Below are 10818 nucleotides of genomic sequence, written 5' to 3'. Positions count from 1 at the left end.
TTTTAGATTTTTTTTTTTCTAAACTCCTCAACCCCGCTGGAACCTGTGGCTGCACAAAAGCCTAATGCTGCTTTCTCAGGCCCTCTTTCCAGCTTCCAGAGCCCATGGGACCACAGAACATCTACCTTCCATGCCAAGACACCAAGGATGACCTCAGGGACATTCAAGGGTAATATATTTTATTAATTTTAAATCCTTTTTTCCATTATTCTTTTATTCATCCTAGTGACAATAGTTAAAATTATTTTAGGTATTTTACAGCATCAGTTGCTTAGGATTTTATTTTTGTAGTTTCATAGTATTTATTGATGTTTTATTATATGAAACTTTTATGTTATACTTAAGTGGGTTTTTTTTTTTTGTAAACAGCTTTGATTTATGTTGGAAAGTTGGTCTAACAAGATATTAAACTAAACTTATTGAAATGATTGCCCATTCCCTGTACATACCCGGATCAGTCCAGACTCCTGGGTTTTGTCCCCGCACCAGCAGGTGGAGACAGAGAAAGTTTGACAGCCTTTGCCATATATATACCTAGGCACCACCCACAGCCTGTCAGCATTACTCTGTCTCCAGAGGTGCTAGGTGTGCTTACCCACAGTCTGTGTTTGTTTAAGGCAGTTGGTTAGAGATTCCATTTTAATTTGGTCTATTCTTTTTGGTTCTTAATTGGATACAAAAACAAACAAACAGAGAGAGGACTAAGCAGCTTTTCTTCAGCAAGTCTCTCCTTAGCCTCCCAGGGGAAGAGCAGTTCCTCCTGGTTTAAGAGGCAGCTGCGGCTGTGGTCGAGGACCAGATAGCCTTCCTTCAGCAGCTGAGGGGTTGATACTGGGGGAGCCCGGCTCACTCACCCCTGGAGACCTAGCGGCAAGACCCCTTCCTGTGCTGGGCAAGTACTTCTAAATAAAAAAAAAAAATTATTGAATGCTAAGACCCTCCCTTCCCTCGGCGGTTTTTTCATTCGGTTCTTGCGGTTTTTGCTCCCAATCGACATCGGCCCGACATGTCCCGGAGGGCGGTGTGCAGAGCATGCGGCTCAGCGCCCGGTCATTTATCCAGGGACGATTTGTGTTCTACTGGCATGCCGGGGGGGGGGGGGGGGTCATGCTGCGAGTCTCTTCGGTCACTTGCGCGTTCGGAGAGATGCCGGTGATTCCTTCTACTCCGTTACCAGTGAGCGTGGGAACGGGCGCCATCTTGGATGGTTTCAGCGCGGCAGGGCCGGCCACGTCGGGAGTCAATTTTTTACCACAGCCTCGCTTGCAGCAGCGTTTGCCCATGGTGGTGGTGGGGTGTCTTGTGTGGCAAAACCGCCGCGGTCTGCGAGGGGGGACGCCCCTACAGATAGGGAAGATTCCTCTTCGTACTCCTCATCTAATTCGGATTATATTAGGTTTTTACATAAGGCCTTTAGAGCTAAGAGAGCCGCGAAGAGACACGGCAGGGGCAGGAATTCCTCACCTTTACCCTCTAAGTCCTTCCTCACCTTTACCCTCTTCCTGCTCCGAGCGGCCAAGAGCCGCTCGGAGCAGGAAGCCCCCAAGGATAAGCACCCTTTAAGGTCCCAGACGCATCAGGGTGACTCTAGTTCATTCTCTGAAGTCTCTCTGGATCCAGAGGATCAGGGCCTGGCCCCCCCCTCCCCCGAGGGGGCTAGAGGGTGAGGGGGACCTGCAGCAGAGTGCTGCACGGGAGTCCCATGCCATGGACGGAGATGACCCTAAGGTAGTCCGGTTGTTCCGTAGGGATCAGCTTGCCCCTCTCATCCCAGCTATTTTGAAGGAGTTGGGCATTGAACTGACGCAGGATCTGGCGTTCTTAGGGTCTATGGATCCGGTTTTATTGTGTCTGAGGGGCCCGCCTACTACCTTCCCTTTCCATTTTTCGGCAACGGATTTGCTGTACCAGGAATGGGATACGCCGGATATGGGGCTCAAAGTTACGAAGGCCATGGATAAGCTCTATCCTCTACCTGAAGAGGCTCTAGAGGTTCTGCGAGTCCCGAAGGTTGATGCCACTGTGGCTGCGGTTACGAAGAAAACAACTATTCTGGTCACAGGCGGTATGGCTCTCCAGGATTTGCAAGACCGGAAGCTTGAGCTGCAGAGAATTTTTGAAGTCTCAGCGCTGGGGGTCTGAGCAGTGTGTAGTAACTTCAGATTGAGAACGGGCCTGCGCTGGGTTCAGCAACTCCTGGCCAACGAGTCTCTCTCCAAGGAGGAAGCTTGTCAAGCCAGGCGCCTGGAAACTGTGATAGCGTACAGTGCAGATGCGCTGTATAATCTTCTGCGGACTTCTGCTTGGTCCATGGTCTCAGCGGTTTCGGTTAGACGCTTATTGTGGCTGCGGCACTGGGCGGCGGATGTGCCTTCTAAATCAAGGTTGGGCTCTCTTCCTTTTAAGGGAAGGTTGCTTTTTGGTAAGGAGCTGGAAGACTTGATTCAATCCTTGGGAGAGAATAAGGTCCATCGCCTTCCCGAAGACAGGCCTAAGCCGAGATCTTTGTTCTCAAGATATCGTTTTCGTGGTGGCCGGAGGACTCATACGCCATGGGCGCCCACTTCATCATTCCGTCAGACTACAGGCAGACAGCAGTCTTGGCCTCAGTCCTTTCGAGGGCGCCGTTTCTGTAGACCCGGTACCTCTCTGTCAGCTCCAGGAGGCAAAACTTTGCAATGATGGGCAGCCGGTCCATTCCTCGGTACCAGTGGTAGGGGGCAGACTGTCTCTGTTTTACGAGGAATGGACCAAGATCATGTCAGACCAGTGGGTCCTATCTGTGATAAGAGATGGCTACACTTTAGATTTTGCACGCCGACCACGCCAACAGTTTCTGGTCTCTCCTTGCGGCTATGCTGCGAAGCGTCAAGCAGTAAAGCTGACGGTGCAGTGTTTTCTCGCCCTGGGGGCCATTGTTCCAGTCCTTTCCTCGGACCAGCGCACAGGCCGATATTCCATCTACTTCGTGGTACCAAAAAAGGAGGGGTCCTTCCGTCCCATTCTAGATTTAAAACAGGTAAACAGATGTTTGTGCATCCCAAGATTCTGCATGGAAACGTTCCGGTCTGTGATCGCGGCCGTACATCCTGGGGAGTTCCTGGCGTCTCTGGACCTCACGGAGGCGTATCTGCATGTAGGCATCAGTAAGGATCATCAGCAGTTCCTGAGATTTGCAATATTGGGGAGGCATTATCAGTTTCAGGATCTGCCCTTCGATCTCGCTACAGCGCCCAGGACCTTCACCAAGATCATGGTGGTCGTGGCAGCACGGCTGTGCAGAGAAGGGTTGTTGGTGCACCCCTATCTGGACGATTGGCTGATTCGGGCAAAGTCGGAAGCTCTTTGCCAGGAAACGATCCAGCGAGTGTTGCAGCTGTTGAAGGCGCTTGGCTGGGTGGTCAATATGGCCAAGAGTCACCTGATCCCCTCCCAATCCTTGGAGTATTTGGGAGCTTTGTTTGACACTCGGCAGGATTGTCAAGTTGCAGGGGCAAGTGCAGTCCTTACTCTCCAAGTGCCGGCCCACGGTATGGGATTATTTACAAGTTCTAGGATTTATGACTTCTACTTTGGAGCTGGTTCCCTGGGCCTTCGCTCATATGCGGCCTTTACAGTCAGCCTTGCTTTCCCGCTGGAATCCAACCTCCAAACAGTTCCACCTGGTTCTGCCGTTGACAGATTCCGCTCGCTCCAATCTATATTGGTGGCTGATCGCAGACAATTTGATCAGAGGAGTCCCTTTGGTGGTTCCAGATTGGACGGTGGTGACCACAGATGCCAGTCTCTCAGGCTGGGGTGCAGTTTGTCTGAGGACCTCTGTGCAGGGGCAGTGGACTCCGGAAGAATCTCGTTGGTCCATCAATTGGCTAAAGACCAGAGCAGTCCGCTTAGCGCTACAAGCGTTCCTCCCATTGATTGAGGGGAAGTCGGTCAGGTGTTATCCGACAATATGACCACATGACTTACATCAATCGTCAGGGCGGCACCAAACGTCGCGCCGTAGCAGAAGAAGTTCACCTGTTAGTAGACTGGGCGGAGCAGCATCTCCTCAGCATAGCTGCATTCCACATAGCAGGGGTGGACAACGTTCACTGGACTTTCTAAGTCAGCATCGTCTCGATCCCGGCGAATGGGAGCTGGCGGACAAAGCCTTTCAATTTATCTGTGACAGGTGGAGCGTCCCCCATATGGATCTGATGGCGACGTCCAAAAATTCCATGGCTCCGTGATTCTTCACTCGCCGCAGGGAAACAGGAGCGGAAGGAGTGGATGCTCTGGTTCTTCCTTAGCCGACGATGGTTCTCCTGTACGTGTTCTCTCCTTGGCCTCTAATAGGCAAGGTGCTCAGGCGCATAGAAGGACACCCGGCGAAAGTGATCTTGGTAGCTCCCAAGTGGCCGCGCAGGCCGTGGTTCATGGATTTGCTTCACCTGGTAGTGGACGGTCCTCTGCGTTTCCCTCCGCTTCCGAACCTTCTTCATCAGTGACCAGTCTGTTTCAACCAGGTCGATCACTTCTGTCTAGCGGCATGGTTTTTGAGAGGCAGCGTCAGCGTCTGAGGGGCAAAGGCTATTCCAATGCGGTAGTCACTTCGCTCTTTCAATCGCGTAAGACGTCTACTTCTTTGTCTTATGTTCGAGTCTGGAAGGTATTCGACTCCTGGTGTATGGCGAGGGAAATCGTGCCCACTCGGGCCGCTGTTTCCGATATTCTAGGTTTCCTTCAGGCGGGTTTAGCCAAGGGATTGTCTTGTAGTTCCTTGCGCATCCAAGTGGCAGCTCTTGGTTCCTTACGCAGTCCTGTGCAGGGCGTACCGTTGGCTACGCATCCAGATGTCGCTCGTTTCCTTAAGGGAGCGAGGCATTTGCGTCCCCCAGTGAGCTCCCCTTGTCCATCTTGGAATCTGAATTCAAAGGGCGGAGCTCTGTGCTCCGCCCTTTGAACCCTTACAAAAGGCGACTTTGAAGGACTTAACATTGAAAGTTGTCTTTCTGGTGGCAATCCCTTCGGCGAGAAGGGTTTCCGAGCTTCAAGCCTTGTCCTGTAGAGACCCTTTCCTACGGATCTCCGATTCTGGTGTCTCCTTGCGCACGGTCCCTTCATTTCTCCCTCAGGTTGTTTCTTCTTTCCATATGAATCAATCTGTGGAGCTTCCGTTGTTCTCCGCTTTGGATAGGTTGGACCCTCTTTCGCGGGATTTGCGGAAATTGGACGTTCGCAGAGCTCTTCTACGCTATCTGGAGGTTACTAATGAGTTTCGAACTCAGACCACCTCTTTGTGCTCTGGAGCGGCCCTAAGAAAGTAACATGGCCTCTAAGACCACCATAGGTCAATGGTTGAAAGAAGCTATTCATTCAGCTTATTTACTCCATGGTCGGCCTTTACCTGAGGGTCTTCGGGCACACTCGACTTGGTCTCAGGCCACCTCTTGGGCAGAATGCCAGCAGATTTCACCACAAGAGATCTCCCGGGCGGCTACGTGGACGTCCTTACATACTTTTGCAAGGCATTACAGACTTGATGTTCAGGCGCCAGGAGTGGCTAACTTTGGGGAAGGTGTGCTTCGAGCGGGCCTCTCCAGTTCCCATCCCAATTAAGTGCTAGCTCTGGTACATCCCAGGAGTCTGGACTGATCTGGGTACATACAGGGAAAAGAAAATTGGTTCTTACTTGATAATTTTCATTCCTGTAGTACCACGGATCAGTCCAGAGTCCCGCCCTTTTTACTGTATGGAGGTAATGGAGAATCTGCTTCATCAGCGTTGGTTTTACATTTTCTCATGGTTATCTCAATTGGTGTTCCCTGTTTTGGAGTCTGGTTACAGTTGGGGTCAATGCTCTTTTCCGGTTATGGTTTTTTTGTATATAGTTAGTTTGGTTGGCATTTATGCTGCTTTGACATTACGTAATACTGACAGGTTATGGGTGGCGCCTAGGTATATATATGGCAGAGGCTGTCAAACTTTCTCTGTCTCCACCTGCTGCTGTGGGGACAAAAGCCAGGAGTCTGGACTGATCCATGGTACTACAGGAATGAAAATTATCAGGTAAGAACCAATTTTCTTTTAAGGATGGAGACCAATTTTGGCCATTTACTTTTGTACTTCCGCACTTTTTGAGTATTTGGATCAGTTGATACTGTTAGATATGCTTGGAGGCCTATAAAAGCAGCTGTATTCATATAATCTATTTCTAGAAGGCTCATATTGCCTTGAGCTCTTGGAATGTACAATCTCAGCATATACTTATTCTTGTAGATTACTTAGTAGGCATGGAAGAGTGTTCTTACATCCAACTGCTTGAGATCTTTATCAGGCCAGTCATAAATTTAAAAACTGTAGAATAATTTAGGGATTGCAAGTTTACTGATAGCTTGTATCTTATTCCATGCTGTTGAAGTACTTTTCAATATCAATTTCAATATCTGAAGGTTGGAATGCTATATCATCCCACACTCTTGGATAAGAAATTGCTTTGAAATGTACAGAGTGAAACATAAATTGACTGAATATATCAAGTTTATTATGAAAATTTGGCAGACTGCACTTCGCCTGAATTATGAAGATGGACAATATGTCGTTTCTAACATCAGAATCCAGTGAGGAATATTTCTGGGAGATTTCCTGTCACTACTTTTGTTTTATTTGGCACTGAATCTACTAAGAACTCTTATTAACTCCTTGGGCTATGGATTTAAACTTAACCTTGTGCTATGGATTTAACATTGCACCTACAATTTGTAGATGATGTGAAGTTTTATAACTCCTCTGTCATCATTTAGTGGAACAACTCCGATTAATGTGTGTATGTAAAATATATCTATACATAAGTACACACATACTGTATATAGAAATCAATCCATGCTACACTGAGGTTCAACCATTTTTATAGCTGCCCATGATGATGATATTCAACATCAACTGGTCTTTGGTTCCTTATGCTCTTCTTTTATTGCTCTTCTGTTGTTATGATGTTGACATCTATGTGATTATATATGATATCTGTGTCTTTTGCAGATAGACACATTATCTGGGATATTACTTGGGTCTCCCTTGAAAAAGAGATGTTCTTTCTGTTATAAGCCATTAATGTGTTAGTTCTGGATGGTTCATCAATTGATTTTTACAGGTTTTATTGACGAGATATGGATCCTTTCGTGAATTTTCAGATGTTGTTTCAAAATAAAACCTTTATTACACTCAGTACATGTAAAAGGTTTCTCTCCTGTGTGGATCCTTTGGTGTATTTTCACATAGTTTTTGCAGCTGAAGCTTTTATTACACTCAGCACATGTAAATGGTTTCTCTCCTGTGTGTCTCCTTTGATGCTTTTTCAGTTCTGATAAAATCAGATAGCTCTTATTACACTCAGTACATGCAAATGGTTTTTCTTTTGCATGGATCTTTTGGTGTCTTTTCAGTTGTTGTTTCCAAATGAAGCTTTTATCGCACTCCGTACAGGCAAATTGTTCATCAGATCTTGTTGGAGAGATATGGACCCTTTGGTGAATTTTCAGTCGTTGTTTCAGAATAAAACTTTTATTACACTCAGTACATGCAAATGGTTTTTCACCTGTGTGTATTCTTTGGTGTATCTTCACATATTTTTTACAGCTGAACCTTTTATTACACTCGCTACATGCAAATGGTTTCTCTCCTGTGTGGCTCATTAGGTGCTTTTTCAGTTCTGATAGAGTCAGAAAGCTCTTATTACACTCAGTACATGTATATGGTTTCTCTGTTGCATGGATCCTTTTGTGCATTTTCAGTTGTCTTTTCCCAATGAAGGTTTTATCACACTCTGTACATGCAAATTGTTTTTCTTGGGGCAGTGTTTCCAATTGGGTTTGCATCTGTCCCGTATGGATCCTGTTGTGCATTTTTAGGCTTGATGCACATATGAAAGTTTTATTGCACGCAGTACATTCAAATGGTCTCTCTCCTGTGTGTAGTATTTGGTGCATTTTCAGCTGTTGTTTTCGACTGAAACTTTTATTACATTCAGTACATATAAATGGTCTCTCTCCCGTGTGGATTATTTGGTGCATTTTCAGATGATGTTTCCGATAGAAGTCTTTATTACACTCCATACAAGTAAATGGTCTCTGTCCAGTATGAATCATCTGGTGCATTTTCAGATTTTCTTTCCGACAGAAGTCTTTATTACACTCAGTACAAGTAAATGGTCTCTCTCCTGTGTGGGTCATTTGATGCTTTTTGAGATGATATTTCCAAGTGAAGCCCTTATTACATTCAGTGCATGGAAATCGTTTCTCTCCCATGTGGATTATTAGATGACGTTTCAATTCCAATAAAAACATGAAGCTTTTATCACACTCAAAACATGTATACAGTTTCTCTCCTGTGTGAAGCCTTTGATGCATTTTTAGTTGTGCTGGATAGAGGAAGCTTTTATTGCATTCCGTACAAGTAAAGCATTTCTCTCTAATGCAGCATTTCTGTTGTGATGTAAGCTGGTGCTTCATTTTGAAGCTCTCGCCACTTTCAGCAGTACAGATTTTTCTTGCTGCTGGTGCCCTCCATTGATACCTTGCTATTGATTTGTCTTCACACTGATTCTCACATTCCGTAAATTCATGGCTGGAAATGTTCTGTTTTGACAGCTGTATCTTGAGTCCAGCAGAAGTTCTTTTGTCTCTGTAAATGGTGCATTTTTCTTTTCTGGATTCTATAGTGATTCTCTTTTTCATGTTTGAGTTAGACATATTCCTCCAGTCTCTTTCCCCCTCTGATTCTGGGATAAATATTTCTTTTTCATGGTCTGGAAGTATCTTTTGGGTTTCTTGTTTTTTAGTACATCTCTTATGATATTTCTTATTTTCATGACTGATCCTATAACCTGCTGAATAAGAGAGAAAATCCCTGCATTATTTCATATATTGAAAAACAACAGATCTCTGGCTTCAGATTATACACACTCATAGAAACTGATGACAGATAAGGAGATTTAGACCCATCAATTCTACCCAATTCAATTCCTGGTGAAATGATTTAGGCCCCGTTTGATCCCGTCTGTGCTCCTTACCTTTTTGCAATTAGGGAGTCTCTGTGCTTAACCCATGACTTCTTAATTTCTGTTACATTTTTGTCTGCCCCACCTCCACTGAGAGCCTGTTCCACGCATCCGCCAGTCTCTCCATGAAGACGTTTTTTCTGCTGTCGCTCCTGAGTTTATTTATTTATTCATTTATTTAAAAGTTTTTTATATACCGCGCATAAGGGCACTTACGTGTCCGTCTAGGCGGTTTACAAGTTTACATACATAATAAAACGAAAGATTTACATACATAATAAAACAAAGTAATACTTAAGAATAGCGGTGTCAAAAAAGTGTTTAGGTTAGGTTCAATGGTGTTAAGTTAGGTTCAGATACTGTATTTGTAAGCATCGTTAAATAAAAAGGTTTAAGCATCTTTTTAAAGTCATTTCGGTTGGATGTCATTCGGATGAGGTCTGGTATGGAGTTCCACAAAGACGGGCCAATGACTGAGAAAGCTCTTTTCCTTGTCAATGCTAAGCTGGTAGTCCTGACTGACGGAATTTCTAGTAAGCATTTGTCTGTTGATCGTAGTTGTCTTGTTGGTTTGTATATGTGTAGCATAGAGCAGATCCATACAGAATTGGGATTGTAGAGCAAATTATGAATGGTGGTTAAGATTTTGTATTTTATGCGATGGGTTATGGGAAGCCAGTGTAGGTGTTGTAATATGGGAGTTTACTCCCTTGCAGCTGCACGCAGTGACATTTTGTTCTAGTGAAGTGGTCCCCATCCTGATTCTAGCTAGTCTGGTTTTCAGGATATTCACAAAGAATATGCACAGGGGGTGGAAACAAGGACCACTTTTCTGGAGCATTCTTTCCTCTGGAAAGGTTTTGCTTCTTGAGGTATCTGAATGTCTCTGTATCATTGTACCTGTCTTTCTTGGTAAGGTCCTTTTAAGGGAACAGGGAGAAGTTGCAGCAGCCTCTATTGCCAGAGGGGAAAAAAACATTCAGCCTGTTTCTATTTTGGGGTTGAGGAGGGAAGTACATTTTTCATCACCTGCCAATCAGCCATTCTGGGCCAGCATCGTTCAAGGGATCAGAGCAGAGGAAGCAGTGAACCCTGAAGTCCTGGGTAAGGCCAAGAGCCAGTGCAACTAAAAGTATGCCCTACAGGGAAACGGATGCAAGGGACAAGATGATACTACACCAAATGGAGTCTGGAGGGAAATAAACGTTTAGTGCAAGAGGAGGTAAAGGGCTCGCATCAGGTGTATTGGTGGGAGCTGTTTCAGTGCGAGAGTTCAGCAATAGGTGATGGTCTGGGAGGAGGCAGCTGTAAAAAGCTTCCAGTGATCCTAAGAGATGCTGATGTTGAAAGACAGCAAGATGTCCGAATCAGAGGGAAAATATAAAAATGTAATGTAACTAGACTACCCAACTAGGATGGCTCCAGGCAGCTTAGAGGGATCTGTGAGAGAGTGTGTGAAACTAGTAGGGTTGGTTTGTGTGCAGGATGGAGCTGAGGAGAACCAAGGTAGTCTCTGAGGTAAATTTTTGTGAAACGGAATAGCAGAAAAGGGAAGTCTGTGTTTAATAGAAAGTGACAAGGGATAACCAGAAAAATGCAGCTGACAGTTTCTGGAGACTCTGGAAAAGAGGTTTACGAGAAGCAACAAGTGAAAAAGCAAAGCAACACTAGCATTAGCAAAAGCCGATATTAGGGCAAAGCATCACTTTAGTAGGCCGTAAAGCCATGAAAAAGGATTTGTCAGGCGTTCCTCACAAGCATTAATGGGGTTTCCATATGGC

The 10818-nt window shown here is 45.4% G+C and overlaps 1 protein-coding gene across 2 annotated transcripts in view; it reads right to left on the bottom strand.

Moving 5' to 3' along the window:
* Nucleotides 1-327: 327 nt before the first annotated feature.
* LOC115083949 (gastrula zinc finger protein XlCGF57.1-like) overlaps nt 328-10818 on the bottom strand; it is a 28251-nt gene continuing 17760 nt past the window's right edge. Inside the window, exon 4 of one of the 2 annotated variants that reach the window (XM_029588104.1) lies at nt 328-8866. In XM_029588104.1, the coding sequence (XP_029443964.1) occupies nt 7116-8866 (1751 nt within the window). In that variant the 3' untranslated portion in view covers nt 328-7115. The remainder of the gene's footprint in view (nt 8867-10818) is intronic. The other variant, XM_029588105.1, reaches the window with a different exon arrangement.

Source organism: Rhinatrema bivittatum, chromosome 2, assembly GCF_901001135.1.
Source record: "Rhinatrema bivittatum chromosome 2, aRhiBiv1.1, whole genome shotgun sequence".
NCBI classification, from domain to species: Eukaryota; Metazoa; Chordata; class Amphibia; order Gymnophiona; family Rhinatrematidae; genus Rhinatrema; species Rhinatrema bivittatum.
This window is presented reverse-complemented; position numbering and strand designations above follow the sequence as displayed.